The 18993-nt window shown below is 53.1% G+C and overlaps 1 protein-coding gene across 1 annotated transcript in view; it reads left to right on the top strand.

Annotated features, from left to right (window-relative positions):
* Positions 1 to 6544: 6544 nt before the first annotated feature.
* JAG1 (jagged canonical Notch ligand 1) overlaps positions 6545 to 18993 on the top strand; it is a 34798-nt gene continuing 22349 nt past the window's right edge. The window contains exons 1-3 of the mRNA XM_068987827.1: positions 6545 to 6625; positions 7054 to 7359; positions 15885 to 15936. Of these exons, the coding sequence (XP_068843928.1) occupies positions 6545 to 6625; positions 7054 to 7359; positions 15885 to 15936 (439 nt within the window). The remainder of the gene's footprint in view (positions 6626 to 7053; positions 7360 to 15884; positions 15937 to 18993) is intronic.

Below are 18993 nucleotides of genomic sequence, written 5' to 3'. Positions count from 1 at the left end.
AGAACCATTAACCCAAACGTGAAATACTGGGATTCGAAGCCCTGTGGCTTTCGTGCCATTGGTAGGTGTAACTACCTTTCTTTGACTCTCACATTTATGCATGTTTTGAAACTTTCTCAGATAACTGGATATATTTAGCTCTCCTTTTCTCTAGTTCCAACAACCACTTTGTTTTTTTTTTTTTTTTTTTTTTGAGTTCTGGAGGCAGATTTGGGTTTGCGCAGGTTTAGAAAGTTGAGCGCAAACAAGATGAAAAAGTGCTGAAAAGTGAATTGTATTGTGGCATTAACATTTTCCAAATGCTACCTGCTTTAGGGCCTCCCTTGTGGCTCAGCTGGTAAAGAATCCGCCTGCAATGAGGGAGATCTGGGTTCAATCCCTGGGTTGGGAAGATCCCCTGGCGAAGGGAAAGGCTACCCACTCCAGTGTTCTGGCCTGGCGAATTCCATGGACTGTATCATCCATGGGGTAGCAAAGAGTCGGACACGACTGAGTGCCTTTCACTCACTTCACTTCACCTGCTTTTGGAAGTGTAATTTTCAGAGCCTTTTAGGAGATGAAAAGATTTATAAGAGTTCAGTCACACTTTCAAATTATAGAAAATTGGTAGTTTCATTCAGATCAGTCAACTGTACAAATGGTAATTTAGTTTCAAAAATATTATCCCAGAACATCCATGGGTCAAGTCATTCAGGTGTCATTCACAGAACAGAAAACTCAATACGTTAGCACCAGAAAAAGGAAGGTGGGTGAATCATTTACGGTTTTGAGAATGCCAATTTTACAGCAATTTACACATAAGATTTTCAAAGAAGACTCTCCACTATAAAAAATAAAAAACAGGACATTTTATAAGTACTCTCCCTGCCCCATTAAATGATGAAACCATGGTGGTTTAGTCACTAAGTCGTGTCCGACTCTTTGCGACCACATGGCCCATAGCCTGCCAGGCTTCTCAGTCCATGGGATTCTCCAGGTAAGAACACTGGAGTGTGTTGCCATTTCCTTCTCCAGGGGATCTTCCTGACCCAGGGATCAAACCTGGCTCTCCTGCATTGCAGGCAGGCAGATATAAATTTATGAAAGGTCATTTAAAAAACTTTTGGTTTTAATTCAAAGAGTGAAATGAGGAAATTAGTCCCAGGGTTCCCAAATTCTCTATCTTGGGGTTTTTCCGACTTTCTGTGGTTGGCTTGTTAAGGAGGACATGGACATGTAACTATTTGGCCTGATAGATTTCCAGATAATGAATGTGAAACAGGGTTGGGGCAAGACAGGAAAAATTATAAATACCTGAGCTCAAGGCAAAACCAAAACAATGTTTAAAGCAAAGCTCATACAAAACTACTGTTGACAATTCAAGAAATTCATCGTTCTAGTTTTCAAGAAAATGAATTCAGATCTCTTGTGTATGTAAAATGAAGCTTTGGGGGTTAAAAATGGTTAGATCTACTCAGTTTGTGCTTGGGTGTATAAATTGCGGTCTGGTTATGATGGTGGTGGGAGGTATAACTTTATCCTGATTTGTTAATGTCTAATTTATTGCCCATAGGTGGTGTTTTTTTTTTTTCTGGTCCAGGACTCCTTGTGATGTGGAAGAATAAGAATAATCCACGGAGGTGGCTATGTAATCAGACAATGTGCTTCTCTGGGGAGCTGGCTACACAGAGTTTACAAAAGCTTACATATTCTGAGACGGTCATATGGTAGAGAGCTTGGAGGACACGGATGTGTTCTTTGCTCCTGCTGAAAAGGGACATAAACATATCACAACTACTTTTCCGTGGAAGGGGGCTCGTGAACTTGCACAAACTTCATCCTCAAAGAAAAAGGAAGATACTGAAAGATATTTCACCTGTCCTTTGTTTGTATTTGGACCTGTTTCTCTTACTTATTGGGCTTCTCTGGTGGCTCAGAGGGTAAAGCATCTGCCTGCCATGCAGGAGACCTGGGTTCAATCCCTGGGTTGGGAAGATCCCTTGGAGAAGGAAATGGCAACCCACTCCGGTACTCTTGCCTGGAAAATCCCATGGACAGAGAAGCCTGGTGGGCTACAGTCCATGTGACGGCAAAGAGTCGGACACTCTCACTCTTACTTATTGGCGAGAAAGGATTAGGAGAAAAAGGGTGGGGGAACGAAACTGCCTTCCTTGTGCTCTCTGTGTGTGTGCTCAGTCGTGTCCGATTCTGTAGCCCGCCAGCCTCCTCTGTCCACGGGATTCTCCAGGCAAGAATACTGGAGTAGGTTGCCACTTCCTTCTCCAGGAGATCTTCCCGACCCAGAGACAGCAGCCACGTCTCCTGCACTGGCAGGCGGATTGTTTACCACAGCCACCTGGGAAGCCCCGTGTGTTCACTACCACAATCTAAACTCATCATCTGGTTGATAAGCAACAACAACAACGTTTGAACTACAAAAAGGAAAAAAGAACTATCATCATCCCTTACAAGCATGCCCTCTAGTTTATTCAGCCCATTATTCTGTGTTATCCACTGTATTACTGGCACCTAAACAATACCTGAGACATCAGTAGCTATTTTCCTCAACATTTTATAGTGAAAAATTTTCAACACAGAAAAGTGTGAAAGAATTTTACATGAACACCAGTGTGCCCACCACCTAGATCCTATCACTAACACTTTAATATTTTGTTCTTGCACTTATCAAGTGATCCAGCCTTCTTCACCCATCAGTCCCTCTAATTTTTTATGCATTTTCAAGTTGCGAATACCATTTCTCTTCCTCTGAATACTTCAGCACTCATGTAACTAACTCAATTTGAGTATTACTAATTTTTGTTTTTGAACACGCAATGAAATGCCCCAATCTTAAGTGTACTATTTAATAGAATTCTGACAAGTGTGTACACTTGTGTAATCCAAAGCCTTATCAAGAGACAGATCCTTATCCCTCTCTCCATCCCTCAAAAGAGGCCTCAGGCCATTCCCAGCTCCTCTCCACCTTCCTATCTCCCCACTCTTTCAATTTTTTTTTTGACCATAGATTAGTCTTGTCTGTTCTAGAACGTCATAGAAATGGATTTGGATAGGATGCAGTCTTTTGTGTCTGGCTTCTTTCACTCAGCTTCATATTTCTGAGATCACCCATGTTGTTTGCATGTCATGAAGTTCTCAATAAATATTGACTTGCTGATTTTCATCACAGTGTCAATTAACCAAGGACTTAAGCCAACTAAATGTATTTAAATAGTTATTATAGCTTGAATGTCTTTAAGTAAGCCTTTGTTGTGTGTGTGTTGGGGGGAGGGGGTTCAGTATTACTGTTTGTCGATGATTCAGCAAAGGTAGAGAAGTTTGGTAGAAAAACAATGCATCATCTTTTTAAAATTAAAATAAAATATACTCAAAGACAGTTATGATCTGCGCACAAGACTAGCTAGACAGGAACTGGCCACCAGCCTCTCCCCTTCTTACAGGTGTGATGGTATTCACAGGAACATTTTTCTGTAATGGTCACTTACTATAGGCTACACCCAAAGTCAGGATGCAAGTGGCCAAGGGCAGGGATCTCCAGCCCCTGGGATCTAACGCCTGGCGATCTGAAGTGGAGCTGATGTAATAAAGAAGTAAAACACACAACCAATGTAATGCGCTCGAATCATCCCGAAACCATCCCTCCCCATCTCTGGTCCCTGGAAACACTGTCTTCTACAAAACCAGTCCCTCCTGTCAAAAAAGCTGAGGACTTCTGGCCAAGGGCGAGTTTGCATATTGGAGTTTTTTCTGCAGTAGTTCCCCATTCTCCAGGGAGGGAGGCTGAGAACCGGCTGGGAGGAAGTAGAGGGCAGAGCGTCTCCTTGATGTTGGTTGTGGAAAACGTGACTGGCTTTTTGGGGGAGTACCAAGTAGCTGCAAGAGGCTCAACTGAAAATTTTCCAAAGAATCCCCTCGAGCCCACAGCTGTCTTCTCTAAAAGTGGGTTCCCAAGCTCAGGAAGGGTGAGGGGCACCATACTCTTCACCTGAGAATTTCATGTTTATTCGTGATTTGACATTTCAGTTCAGTTTAATCACTCATTTTGGGTAGGGTTAATCAAACAGTTTCTATCCCTCAGAAATCGATGTTCTTATTATTCAAGGGGCTAAATTCACCTGTGGCCTGGAGCTGACCTCAGCTTACGTGAACATCATATTCCCACCTGAAGGCATCTGGCATCTCAGGCAGTCCTCTCGAGTTAAGTCGGGTGGCTGGATCTAAACTCTTCAGTGAACGGCTTGACTCCTTCCTGAGGGGTGTGCGGAACAGGTAACGGGCACAGAAACAAAACAGGTTCAGACATGGGGAACACCAAGGAATGAGCATTTTAAGACCTTACTAGCCTTTGTGAATTTTTCCCCCAATACCAACCTTTTGCTTTTAAACCATTACTTAGCACTTCAATTATGGAAAATTTGGGGGCAGAGGTGAGAAGGGGGCAGATAGGAGGTGGGAGAGATTGGTTTGTATGGAAATGTTGGTGAGAAAAGTCTAGATGTGATTACCTATGAAAGCTGGATGTCTTGTATTTAGGATAACTGGGGGGGAGCTGAGACTGGGGTACATTAAGACAAAACACCCTGGGTGCTACTGCTTATGATTCTGCTCTTGGAAATGTCCTTTCCAAAATATGGACTGGTTCTCTCACCAATGACCATCAAGATGGGACATAATACCATTAAAAAGCTGTCTCTCGCAGGCTGTTAAAATGCCAGTATTCCTAAACCGTTCTTGGTGATTCTGAACCAGTGTAAAGAGGTCAGTTAGCTGCCTTGTTTTATTTTCTAGCCTGATGAGAGCAAGTAGTGAAAATACTGTCCGTATCGACCCACCCACAAATAACCACAATTAGCTATCCTTTTATTCTCTTTTAACACAGGAGCTTGGAAAATTTTTTCCCTTGACCCTTGCAGCCCATCGTGGCCAACAGCTTCTGAGGGTTTGAGCCACGATCTGGCTCCTAAATAGTCACGCTTTCCCGTAAAACGTACCCCACATAGGGGTCAAAACTTGGTGCACCTTTCAGGGGAAATCGATCTTTTCCCTAAAGAGATCCCCTCCAACACAGCAGCAGGTCCCCCCAGAAAGGGGCTGGTAGAGGCGTTGGGCAGGTTTCCTTTGACCTTGGTTGTGACCTCGAGTATCGCTGTTTCCACTGGTACCCCAGAGAAGCCCAGTTGTGCTGCTGGGCGACGGCGGGGAGACAGTCTCTCCCAGGCTGGGCTCGGGCCACCCAGAGCGGCTCCGAGGCCGCCTACAGGTGCAATCCCGGCACTGCGTCCCGGGCGGCGGGGCGGGTAGGCGCGAGCCCCAGGGCTCCGGCCTCGCCGCAGGCCGCTCGCCGAGCCTGCGCGGGGTCCTCGCCCCCCTACCCCGCCGACCTCCCCGCCTCCGCCTCGGCGCGGTTGGAGAAGGAAGCCGGGGGCCCTCCCGGGCTCCGCAGACTCGGATTTGGGCGGCAGCGGGGCGCGGCCGAGGCTTCCCCTCGCCTCTGCGGCCAGCCCGGCTCCGGGAAAGTTTTCCCAAGTTCCCAGCAGCGCCGGCCCAGGTCGCCTCCGCGGGGCGAGCAGCCGGCGGCCCGCGCGCCAGCCCCGCCGCCGCCAGCCGCGCGCTCCGGGCGACGCGCTCGCTCGCTCTCGGGGAGCGGGCCCGGCGCCTGGGGCGAAGCCGCAGCTGACGCAGGCGGCTCGGAAGGCGGAAGCCGCCCCGCTCCGACCGCTCCGCAGCGCCGCGGCGCCTACACCCCGACGTGCAGCCCGCGGCTCACTGCCCAGAGCGCCCGAGGGGGCGGTCTGCGCGGGGCCCGCGCGCCCCCGAGCAACAGAGCCTTCACGTCCCCTCGCGCTCCGCCCGCTCCCGCCAGGCCCGAACGCCCGCAGGCGGGGGGTCTCCACCGGCCCCAAGCACCCGCGCCGCCCCGCGCGTCGCGGAGCCCCCGGGCCCTTCCCCGTTCCCCCCAGCGCCGGGGGCGTGGCGCTGGTGGACACGCCCCTCATGAATATGAACGGGCGCATGCGCCGGCCCGGCGCGCTGGGTAGAGGTGGCCAGCCCGGGCCGCGGCTCCCAGACCGGCTCCCTGAGTCCCTCTCCGAGAGCCGGGCGGGCGGGCACGCGTCATTGTGCTACCTGCGGCTGGTCCGCGAGCTGGGCTCTGGCTTTTTTTTTTTTCTTCCTCCCCTCCCTCCCTCCTCTTCAAGCAGCTGATCCGAAAGGGAATAAAAGGCTGCGCATAATCATAATAATAAAAGAAGAGGAGCTCGAGAGAAGGAAAGAAAGCCAGGAGGTGGAAGAGGAGGGGGAGCGCCTCAAAGAAGCCGTCAGAATAATAAAAGGAGGCCGGGCTCTTTGCCTTCTGGAACGGGCCGCTCTTGAAAGGGCTTTTGAAAAGTGGTGTTGTTTTCCAGTCGTGCATGCTCCAATCGGCGGAGTATATTAGAGCCGGGACGCCGCGGCCGCAGGGGCAGCGGCGACGGCAGCACCGGCGGCAGCACCAGCACGAGCAGCAGCGGCGGCGGCGTCCCGAGTGCCCGCGGCGCGCAGCGCAGCGATGCGGTCCCCACGGACGCGCGGCCGGCCCGGGCGCCCCCTGAGCCTCCTGCTCGCCCTGCTCTGCGCCCTGCGAGCCAAGGTAGGAGCCCGCCGGGCCTCCCTCCCCGGCCCGCCGTCTCCTTCCCCTCGCGGCTCTCCTGGACTCCTGCGGTTGAGCGTCTGGAGCGGGCTTCGGAGCGCCGGGGCTCCGGCTCCTGCCTGGGCCCCTACGCCCGGTAGGCTGCTCCTGGACCAGGGGGACCCCCGGGCTCCCAAATGTACCCTCCAGGCTAGGCAGAACGTGCGTTCGCGCCGCTCCTGTTCCCAGGGGACCGTCGTGTCGGATTGTTCCCACACTCGAGCCTCTTAAGCTCGGGAATCGCGTTGAGTCCTTGCACCCAGTTTTGCAAAATGAGTTTCACTTGGCGCCAAGGGCTCGTCGGGGAGGGCGGGGAGGGAGTAGCCGCTTCCACCCTCGAAAAAAACAACTTTCCCCTGCGCTGACCTCTCTCCTTCCCTCGCCGGCAGGTGTGCGGGGCCTCCGGGCAGTTCGAGCTGGAGATCCTGTCTATGGAGAACGTGAACGGGGAGCTTCAGAACGGGAACTGCTGCGGCGGCTCCCGGAACCCGGGGGACCGCAAGTGCTCCCGCGACGAGTGTGACACGTACTTCAAAGTGTGCCTCAAGGAGTACCAGTCGCGCGTCACGGCCGGGGGACCGTGCAGCTTCGGCTCGGGGTCCACGCCTGTCATCGGGGGCAACACCTTCGACCTCAAAGCCAGTCGCGGCAACGGACGCAACCGCATCGTGCTGCCTTTCAGTTTCGCCTGGCCGGTGAGTGGCGGCCGGGCCGGGGGTCGGACCCGCGGGCCGAGCTCTGCTTTCTCTTGCGAGAGGAGAGGGATTTAAAGGGCCTTGGCTGGAAACTCGGCGCAGGCCCGGGACGTCGATGGGGATAGTGGTGGTCAGGGAGCCGGGGCTCTGTGCTAGATCTTGGCAGGCCCCAGCCTGGACGCTTTTTGCTCCGTGCATTAAAAAAAAAAAAAAAAAAGTGGAAAGTGGGGCTCGAGAGGGTATTGTCGGGCAAGGCTCCCGGGAGGGCCGGTTGAAACTTGCAACTTGGAGGCCCCAGAGTAACCGCCCGAGCCAGGGGTCATTATGGATGATCTTTGCTCAACCAATTAAACCTGATGCGCTGTGGAGGGCGGCTGGGCACAATTCTGGCCTCCGAACGCCGTCCAATTGGCACCCTCCCGTTTCCCGTGAGCAGCCCGGAGGGCGGGTGTGTCCTTCCTGGAGGGTGTGGGGAGCCCGCTTCCCGCTGCTCCCCGGGAGATTTCGGTGCGTGCGGGGGCGCGCTCCGGACCGGGTTAGGGCCCGGGGGGGCCGGCGCCGCGGGCTGGCCGGGCTCTCGCCCGCGCCGCGGACCCGGGAGCCTCCGCCCCCTGCTGTTCCCTTCCTGCCCTCGCCCCCGCGCGGCGTAGCTCTGGTGGCCTCACTTCCAGCGGTTCCCGGGCTCTGGAACAGCTGTGTTTGCAAACTTCCCCGGGAAGGGCGGGGGTGCGCCCTCGTCCGGCAGGCGCGCGGCCCCCGTGAACATTTGGGGGGCGCGCAGAAGCCTAGATCGGGCGGCCCGCCTGAGGCAGGCCCTGCGGGAGCAAATACACAGACCCCCGGCTCCAGAGCCGCTCCAGGCCGGGGCCCCGCCTGCAGACCCTGCTGCGGGGCTCCGGCAGAATCCCGAGATGGGAGGAAGGAGACGAGCGCGGTCGCAGCAGAAAGGGGAGAGGGACGTGTGTGTGCCCTCTGGCCCACTACCGCCGCCCGGGAGGCGTGACTCTGTGCCAGGACTGGGGCTCGCCGGCCCTGCGCTGGGCGGGCGGGCGGTGAGAGGGGGCTCTCGGTAACCCGCTGGGTCCTCTTAGCCACGTGCTCGGACGGGGCGCGCTCTGCCGCCTCCTACCGCGGGATGGGGCTGGGATCCTGACTGCGGGAGGAGGGAGGGAGCTGGCCTCGGAGTGTGTGGGAAGCCCCTGCGGCTCTCGAGGCCCGCGCTGACTGGAGCTGGCACTACAAAGTGCCCTCTGCCTGTCTGAGATAAGACAGTTATCAGAAACGTGCCATTAAAAGGGGCTTATAAACCCCTGTGGTTTGTGGGATTCTGTGAGAACGGAGGACTGGGCCTGTTGCGGGATTTCAGTTTTACAAAGAGTGTTTATCTTGTTTGTTAATCCCCTATTAGGGAGAACTCTAAGCTAAAGAGGTTGGCCACGTTTTAATCTGGCTGGACCCAAGTTTACTGTGAGGACTGACGGCCCTCGCCCTTGACCGTGTGTTTGGAGTTAGGGGGAAGGGGCCCGCAGGTGGCTCCACCGCCGGCAGGATCCGTGTGGAGCCCCTCGCTTTTCACAAGACCATAAAAGGAATCCTATTAGGGATGTGGGAAAGCTGCAGGGCTGGCTGAGGCTCCTCGTGGGGAGCAGGGTCAGAGAACCAGCTGGGATGAGCACGGGGAGGCTTGCTCCCCAGGCTGGCTGGGGAGGCTGACCCAGAAGGTGTGTCTGTCTCCTTTTGACATTTGGCAGTGAGCCCTAGATGGGAACGAGCGGAAGTGGTGTATGAGGGCAGGGAGCCGATTGATTCGCTGGTGCTCTTCTGTGGTTTCCAGGCCCCACGGGTCACCAACCATGAAATAGACTCTTGGCTTTTCTCGAATGGGGAAGACAGCTGGGGCTGCAGTGTGAGTGTGGTTCTTTTGAAGCTGGGCCAAATGCCTGTGTCCCTCATAAACACGTCCCCACCCCATCACCCCCAGAAGGGCTGCTGTGCCGTGTAAGCCTGACTTCCCACGGGAGTGTGGACTTGGGGTGTGCCATGTTGTTTGCTGCAGTGTGGCTGGAGAAACCCTAACGTCTGTAACGTGCAAGAATGAGTGTTAACTGAAGTGAAAGCACTTAGGTAGCTGGATAAATATCGAAGTAGATTGCACAGCTTCATTTCAGCTTGCCAGTTAAATATTAATGAGTGTGTCTATTTAAAGGGGCTATCTTGAATAGATGATAGCTGAATTGGGTACAGAATTCAAGGAGGATATGGTTTTTTAAAACAAACACCTTGAACTTCCAGGCCTCAAAGCTTCTAACCCTTAGGCAGCCACAGTTACCATCTGCATAGGTGCTCCCAGGTTTGCTGAAAATGGTAGAGAGGTGGTTCAGAGTGTAGAGAAGAAGGTCACTTTAGAAGGTGGTATAATTCACGTCTTTTGTTTGGAATTATGACCCAAATCAAACAACTGCTCATGGTCTGCAATGGGAGAAGAGGAAATGATTCGGTCAGATGTGAAATAGAATCCACAGTGCCCTTGTGAGAAGGTCTGTGGTGTGGGTCTGCCCTCTAGACAGTATCTGATTATGTCCCACTTGGGTTCACTGCCCCAGCCTGGTGGTGGTTTTCTTCCGTGGCTTCTAATTACCCTAGCAGTGCTGCTGGAAGGGGCTTGACTTGAAGCACTGAGGCTGATTTATGATCCTCCAATCAGGGGACCCAGTGATAAGACCATACATTATCAAAGGTAATTGGGCTCAATGGGAAAAGATTGGGGAATAACCATTTAGAAATCACTGAAATGGGTAAGTTGCACTTTCCAAAATTAGTACTAAATCCCAGGAGTGCCTGCTCATTAAAAATACATTAGTGTAATTACCACTATCCAGCCTGAAAAGCTTTTTAGGAACCCCAGTTCACTCTCCTGATGCTTTGCTGGCCTTAGAGTGAAGTGAATCTGGAGAAACTTGGTCAGAAGTAGTTCAGGCACCTCACCTCTCAGCCTCTTATTTAAATGCCATTGACACTGGGTAATTCAGATGCTATAAGATTAGTTACAGACTGCAACCGACATGCCTTTGCCTTTTATGCTGTCCTTCCGGGTCCCTGGGACTTCACTTGTAAATTCCCTGGTAAAGAATCTGCCTGCAATTCGGGAGACCTGGGTTCGATCCCTGGGTCGGGAAGATCCCCTGGTGAAGGGAAAGGCTACCCACTCTAGTATTCTGGCCTAGAGAATTCCATGGACTGTATAGTCCATGGGGTCTCATAGAGTCAGACATGACTGAATGACTCTCACTTTCCAGGTCCCTGGGTAGCCAGTGGAGGGATGGGGTTCTCATTGGACCTGGCCCCTTTCTGCAGTCAGAATGTGCCACCCACGTGATCAGCGTGTGTACACACAAACAGCTCACGTGCGTACATGCTCATAGCAAGGGACTTTCTGTGTGTGGGGAAAACACCCTTTGCCCTAAAACACCTCCCTCATACTAAGGCGATGAAATGATATGTCTGCATTGCAAAACCTGGCTGGGGAGAAAATGGAGCTGTGCTCACTTGGTGCTGTGGGTCTGCAGAGTGGCTGCCCCCCACGTGGACTCCTGTGCAAGGTACTAGGTTTCTCATAGTTTTTTCCTCTTCCAGGTGTAGCCTCGGTGTGTTCTTCTCCTTGTTGTCTTGTTTCTTAGCAACTTATTCAAATCTCCAGTACGTACAGGAGTTTGCAACCCACCAATTCCACACCCATCATTCTACAGGGACTTCAAACATTTCTCAAGACTGGTAGAGCTTTTGGCATGCAGGCACTTAGGGAAGTTGGGTGGGTGAGGAGGAGGGGCAGCAGCCCCTTACAAAGCACGCAGCCTCCCAGAAAGCCAGCCATCTGAACGCTGCCTAAAATCTGTACCGCAAACGGTTGTAACGGACCTTTGGATGGAAGGCATGTGAAAAGTTTAGCATGGAGGGAAAATGTTATTCATGAAAAAACGAAGCCAAGGCAACAAAGAGTCTTCACGTCCTGATCTGAAAACGGGAATACAGAGGCCTGGGCTAGAATTGGAGCAGCCGCTGGCCCATTGTAGGAGGGCCAGAACCTGGTTCTAGTGCCAAGTGTTCAAGAGTAGTTACCGTGTAAGAATACATAATCTCTGGACATGCATACAATTAGCATGGTAATCTGTAAAGGCAAATATTCCTGAGAATTCCCCTTGGTAAACTTCTAGAGACACATTTCTACCCTCTCTGCCGAGCTGAGGTGCCAAGCTGCTCCAGTCTTTAAATACATTAAAAAAAAAAAAGTTAGACCCAAACACAGCTAACCTAGTTATCAACTTTAGGAAGATGTTTTAAATGGTGCACATGGAAAGTGATGATTCTTGGGTTTTCTGGGGGAGGAGGAGTAGGCCTCTGGGTTCCGCAATGTCCTGCTTCTATCTGGTGGCAGGGGGCGGGGAGTTGCTGGGGGGTAGTTTGGTGGGGGGGGCCGCTAAGTGTCTGTGTTGTGACTCCCATGCTGGTCTCTGATCCCTCCCCCGTGGCCCTTGGTTTTATAGCACCAAAGACATTTGTCTCTGGTGCAGTGTGTGTGCAGGGAGGCAGTTCCGCAGCGTGGGTCCCAGTGGTTAAAAGTGGTACGTAAATAGTCAAACGTCCAGGGTCCTCTACCAGCTCAGCCCAGTCTCTCTGCACTTTTGGTAAATGAGTAGAAAGGCATCTTGTTCAGGCTTGCTCTGTGTGAACCGGACGGTTGTGCTTGGCTGGCTTCTCGGTATTCTATCTATTAACCTCGCCACCCTTTTGTAACTGGTGCATTTAATTATCAGTGGGATGCTTTTCAGACAGGTAGGGGTAACGATGGGAAAGGGGGTGGGGGCATCTCATTGAGAGTCTCCAATCTGGATCCGAGCTTTGGGGCCCCGTTTGGTGAGTCTTTGAGGTGGGGTTTCATGAGAAAATCACCCTTTGTAACCAGATCAGACTCTATTGAAATGTCAAGCCCTGCAGACTAAATTGCTTTCTATGACTGAGGTTTCAGCTGTCCGCCATGGGGTGGCTGTCCCTGCTGTGTGCCTCACTTTGCCCAAACCCCGCCACACACGTGAGTTGTTGGGGTGAGCACGTGTGTGCCCACACATGGCATTTCTGGAGCCTTTATGTAATATGTTTGTGCCTGGAATATATTTTACTCTGGCCACCCAGACGCAGGCAGGACAATAGTGTGGCCAGATTGACTGAAACGAGGATTACAGGGAATAATGCTGCCGCCTCACAAATAGTGCAGATACAGGGCCAGCCACAGGACGCGACCGTCGAGTCAGCAGTGCCCAGGGCCCCAGCCTGACCGGGGCGATGACTGCATACAGTGGCCTCCCGGGCACACTGGGCACTCCCAGGGCGCGCCCCTGCCGCCCGCTGGGGCCTCTGGACGTTGCATGCATGCCATTTGCAGGGTGGGTTTTCTGTGTCCGTCAGCTTGGCAGGAGGGGAAACAGCCACTTCTCAGGGCTTGGTTTGGCTGCCACTGTTGCCAGGAAAAGGAAGCTCCCAGCTGTCAGCACAATCACCCTTGTTTCTCACATCCCCCCTTCTTAATGTGGCAATTAAGTGCTTGCCACTCTGCCCAGTGCCAAGGTAACCCCCGCAGGCGGGATGGGTGTGGAACCCGGGCCTCCCGCAGCCCAGGTGCCAGGGGCAGGGGCAGGCACAGGGGCGCTTTGAGGCCAGGACCCTCCTCGAAGTAGAATTCCAGGACATCCTCTCCAAAGGGCCTTCTGAAAGCTGACCATTGTGCCTTCCTGCTGCACAGAATGGAGACCCACCTCCCGGGTTGCCAGGTTCCCTGGAGCTGGGGAGGGGCAGAGCCACTCATTCTGTGAGCCCAAACTGAAGGCCTGATCCTGCCCATCCCTCCTGCTTTGCCCGCTGGCTGTTCTTCTGGAAAAAAAGGAAAAATAGATGAATGCCGGGTAGCTTTATATAAGAATCCTATTCTCATAGCTTGAAACCAAGAAAAATCCAGGTGTGTGCAGTTTTCTTTCGTGTTTCTTTGGGGGTTGGGGTGTTTGTATGAACTTATCAGTAAGTTGGAACACCTGCCAGTCATCTCACCTACCCCCCATGCCACGCTGTGAGGAGGGCCCTGGGACTCTGCCTCCCTTGGGGTTAGGTTGGCAGCGGCCATTTGGGTGTGAATGATTGTAGCAGAATGCCAATTTGGGACCTGGTACCTGGCCTTGACGGCATAAGGTGCGCATGCATGGTCTGGACCCTGGAGTCTGGATGTACCTTCTGGGATGCACAGAGGTTAAACGTGGGCCTGGGAAAAGTTAAAGCTCCCTGGCAACTAATAATCATTGCCAAATGATCTCGATTGCTGATCTATAGCGTGGGGACGGAGTAGGGGGCGAAAGTGCCTAATAGGGGCCTCCCAAGGATTCTTTGCCTTGAAGGTTGGGTGGGGAGGAGTCCTCCTGCCCCAGGAGGTGAGTCCTAGAACTGTGGTCCCTGCTCTGAAGCCTGGGAGCGAGATGGTCCAAGATGGCTAATGCTGCAGCCCCCAGCCCACCTCTGTCACCTAGAAGGCGGTTCGTGGGAAGACCCAGATGCGGGCCCTCCTTCCCCTCGAGGCGGGGTGTGTTGGCTAGCGGCTTCTGAGGTCTCCTAGTTCTGGGAGGATGAGTCTGAAGGCAGCCTGGCCTCCTAGGACCTCATGTGAGAACGATGCCACCCCCTCCCTTGAGCATTAAGCAGTCGCTGCTGTCACGCCAGCTGATCCCAGAGGCCCTTCCTTGCGTGGGGCTCGTGGGCATCACATGTTTAGTGCTGGTGCAAGTCTGTCAGAGCGCCACGTATTGGTGCGTTTAATCAGAGGATAAATTGCAGCGGTACGTGCAAGTGGAGGGTGGGTCTCGTTGTGACTGGGAAGTGAAGGGCTTCGCTATCCAGCATCAGCCCCACATGTGGCCTTGTTTGGACGGGGCTCACATCTCAGTCCGTAGAGAAACTTCACTTCTTGCTGTTCTCAGGGAGGGGTCCTGTAATTTCTAGGGAATCGTAGGAAACGTAGAGGCAGTAAATAAGGTGTAACTTTTGCTAATAAAACATCAACAATGACAGCAGTGAATTTGGACCTCTGGCCGGTCGCAGGAGAGGGCTGGGTATATGCCCCGACTTGCCTGGTTCTGCTTGCTTCTCAGAGCATTTTCCCACAGTTATCAGTGAACGAAATGGAATCCTACTCTGCTTTGAGTATGAAACATATTTCGGCTGAATTCCAAGGCAGGGTCTATCACAAGATATTTTTATATTCAAAGACCTGCTGGGTCGCTGTGTGAGCAGTAAGCTTGCCTTGAGTTATGAATGAAGCTCCTTTTTTAAAAAAATTTCTTCCTCCCCCCTTCAGTTTTTGCCTTCGCCTTGTAGTTACCTTCTTGTGGCACAGTACTGTTCGATCGATAGATGCTGCTCTTCCCAGCATACTGGTGTTGGAGAGTGAAAGGCAGGGGGTGGGCATAGAAACGCTCACGTGCCCTTCCTCCCCATCCCACCCACTCCTGGACATATTTCCCATCACGAAGACAGCAGACACTTTCTTGAAAGCCTGGTGTTTTGTGAGACTGACCTCATCCTAAGTTACAAATGAAGATTTGAGTAAAAGCGGGAATTTGCTAATGGCTTGGATTTTGGGGGGAGAGGTGGAATTCTGAGATAAACTGAAAGATAAAAGGTGCCTTCAGTAGAATGGCTGGCATCCCGCCAGTGTCCAGGGAATTTGTTTGGTTAGTGGACTCTGATTATTCCTGGAATGTGAGATCTTATTGACAGATAAGTTTATCAATAAATATAACCATAGAGTGCAGCTCTTTCTTCCTTTTATACTTTCTTTCCTATTATCTACCAGCACCCCCGCCCCCAGCAGTGTGCACCCCTAAGTTAGGTTACTGCCTTTGTCTTCAGAGTCTCTTTGCACCTACCCACCCCTCCTGCTTCCTAGAGTCACCTGATACTTGTGGGAGCTGAGATGGTCTCACACAGACAGGGCTTTCAAAGGGGTTCTGGAAAGGAAAGGGGGCCCCCCAGGGGCCTCCCCAGCAAGGCCCGGAGAGAAACAGCAGCCCGCAGCCCTCCTCAGTGGACGAGCACCCCCACTCCCCAGCCCGGATACCTGGGCAGCTTAGCTGAGAGTCAGGTCTTTGTGCAGCTTGCTCAGGCGTCAGGCTCAGGGGCTGGGAAGTTTGGGGAAACCACCCGCGAGTATGCACAAATTGGGAGGTGGCATTTCCCGCTTGGAACTTGGGGCTACCTGCCTGTGGATGACAGGGAGCGCTGTGTCTTCTGTCAACTTGGGGTGGGCGCTGGGGGGTGCATGGGGAGCTGGTCTGGGTCTGAACACCCAGGACCTCGCTTCACGGCAAAGACAGGTCCTGTCTTGGCGCACGGTTTTGTTTGGCAGAGCGTGCAGGCAGGCCGAGAAAGGCTGACCTTTGTGAGCTGACCCCGGTTTCTGAATACTGAGCTGTTCTTTATCTGTGTTTCAGAGGTCCTACACTTTGCTTGTGGAGGCGTGGGATTCCAGCAATGACACTGTCCGTAAGTATCAAACCACGGGCTCAAGCTGTGAGTCTGGAAGCACACAGCAGGTCCCTGGGCCTGTCAGAGCTCTTCTGTACCCACCCACCCCCCCACCCTGAACCTCCCCATGGAACCTTTTTCCATCCCTTCCCCTAGAATGTTCCCTTGGAATATTAAGTAGCCAGAACAGATTTCTAGTTAACTCAGCCCCTGAATACAGGCCTTAGATTATCTTTAGGATAGAGATCTTAATGGTTTTACAACTCTAAAACCTTGTAGACTGTGAAAGGATCAAAGTCGTGACTTTTAAAAAGTCCATTTAAATTTTAAGTGAGCGTTTAATCTCTCATCAGAAAGATAAAGCCCCAGAGAGGTGGCTCTGGGCTCGAAAGACCGACCTTGAATTTCACTCGGTGGGCAGGTGAGCCCTGAGCGGTCTGTTTCCCACACTGGCATGACAGTCCTTTCGTTGAAGCTGGTTCCAGTGCCTCGTGGCCACCACGCTGGCCTTGTCCCCTTCTGAAAGCTGATCCTGTTCTCAGCACGGGGCCCTCATGGCAGCCGGCTGGCTAGCACAGGGCCTCTGCTCTGGAATTGCACCTTCGCACTACGCCTCCCCTCCCTGGCTGATTCTGTCAGTTCCCCTTTGCCAGCAGGACCGGGGTGGTTGTCATGGGGAATCTTGGCTCACGCTGAAATCCGAGTCTGCCTGCTCAAAAGGAGGGGCTCGTCAGCCCGCTGTCCCTGGCCTCTCCCTCTGCGGGGCTCATCCTCTGACCCCGACCCTTGGAGTGCTGCTGCTGGTAACATTTCCCTTTCTTCTCGCCTTACTTTTTCTTCCTGACTCTGGGATCGGTGAACACCAGAAAGGGCACCGTCGGGCCTGCCCTGTCTCACTGGGCTGCCTGGGCCCACCTGGTTGCTGCTGAGCCCATTACCAGGGGCTGCAGGCTGTTTGGGTCACCCCCTCCCTTTGGCATCTGAGTCGAGATCTGTCGTCCCTGAGCGATGCCCTGCCCGCTGTTGGGGGGGTGAGCAGGGAGTCTGTGCCTAGCCTGGGTTGCAGCTGGTGCCAGTCAGGGCTGTGGGCTCCTGTTGGTTCTGCCCCCTCCCCGCCATGCGTTGGGGGCTGGGTGAGCATTATGTCACAGGGACCTGGTTGCAGTGGTCACTAAGCATTGGGGTGATGGGGGTGGGGCGGGAATAGGCTCCTCAGCTCTCCTGGTGTCCATGTTGACACAGGTTGGTGGAGCAAGCATCCTTGAGGTTCCCACTGGCTCCTAGTGAGAGCCAGATCAGGATACCTGCCAGGGTCTGCAGAGAGCCCCAAGCATCTATAGGGCCTTTCCGAGGCCTCCCATCAACCCTCAGGCCAGGGGGCTCTTCCCCGGAAGTGGGGGGCCCTCCCAGAGCTGCCTGGAGTTGTCTGCTCCATTTGGGGGTTCTGGAGCCTCTCGTCCCTTGCTGGGAGATGAAACCATGGAAGTGCACCGAAACATTGGGGTGGGGATAAAGGGCTTTCAGACCTTTACTCCTGCAGTGAAGGGTTGCCTCCAAGTCACAGGGTGTCCCCTGCAGGGCACTGAGGCTCACGTTGTGAACCCGACGAGGAGGGGCTGGAGTTTGCTGGGAGTGGCTTACCCACTTGCTGTTTCAGCCTCCCTTTCGCAGTGCTTCCAAGGTATCCTGAATTATAGCATATTCAGAACCCAGTGTGTCATCTTCCCTTCCCAAAGCGGAGCTTGCCTGGGGCCCTCAGTGGGTGACTGGCAGCAGCGTTTGAACGCCCAGGACCATAATCGAGGAGTCTGGGCAGCACTGCCTGTGTACCGCCCTCTCTCCGCGTCGGCGTCTAATCCACCTCTGAGTCCTGAAAGTCTTGTGTCCAGCACCTCACTGGCATCCCGCTGGAGTCCTGGTCTGCGCCACCATCTGCTCCTGCCTGAACTCCTACAGTAACGGCTGAATTAATGGACCTCTGTCCGCCCTGGTCCGCTTCTGGTGCTCTCTGCATGCTCCTGCCATCTTCATCTTTTCGAAGTGTAACGTTTGAGTGTCACCTTTCTAAGAGCCATTTGGCAGCTTCCTGTTGTCCTTGGGACAAGTATCTGTGTGGCACCAAAGCCACTCACGCAGCCTGGCTTTGTCTCCCTGCCTGCTCCATCTCACATGCCACACTGTCATCTGTCACGGCCGTATGGTCATACCCCACCAGTCACCTTTCTGCTCTCAAATGCATCACGTTCTCTCCTGCCTCAAGGCCTTTGCACATGCTGTTCCTCTCCCTAGAGTATTTCGCTTTTTACTCCCTTCACGCTCTGTGCCTCCCAAGGGGACTGTCCTCCACGAGGGCAGAACCTGAAGATGTGTAGTAACCCAAGTGGAGCTGGCTGCTCTTTAAGGACCAAACAAGGCTTCAGATTTAGAGGCAGAGCCCTGAGCTTTGGCACTGAGAATTCCTTCTCACAGCAGCTCTGCAGTGAACCCTGAGGAGCAGAGCCTGGGCTACGCTAGAAAGTATTGTCTGAGGCTGGCCTTGCCGTCATCTGCCCTCAAGGTCATTGCTGTTACCTCTCAGGACTGTGCTGTCTAAGGATGTAGATTTTACTGTTTCCCAGAGCAAATGATTTCTTTTTACCACTCTGATCAATAGGTATGTAAACACGAGTTGGCATCCTTAGACCAGGTTTTCCTTATATCTTACTTAGCCTTCTTGGCCAAGGTTACCGTCTAGATTTGTGGTTGGCGTGGTTCCAGGGTTCTGCTCATACTTGCCTCTCATGCCCTCCTCCTTGGCCTGCAGAACTGTTGCGGGTGCTTTGCCTTCCATCTTCATGCAGTTCACGATTGCAGGAAGGCCTGCTAATATCCCCTTCTACTCTCTTTATTACTATTTATTATCATTGTTATCTTTGGCTGTGCTGCAAGGCCTGTGGGATCTTAGTTCCCAGACCAGAAATCAAACCTGCGTCCCCTTCATTAGAATGTGGATTCTTAGCCACTGGACTGCCAGGGAAGTCCCCCTTCCGGTCTTAATACTAGACTGCTGACTGAACTCTCCCAGAAACACTGGTA

This window comes from Capricornis sumatraensis, chromosome 15 (assembly GCF_032405125.1).
Source record: "Capricornis sumatraensis isolate serow.1 chromosome 15, serow.2, whole genome shotgun sequence".
NCBI classification, from domain to species: Eukaryota; Metazoa; Chordata; class Mammalia; order Artiodactyla; family Bovidae; genus Capricornis; species Capricornis sumatraensis.
This window is presented reverse-complemented; position numbering and strand designations above follow the sequence as displayed.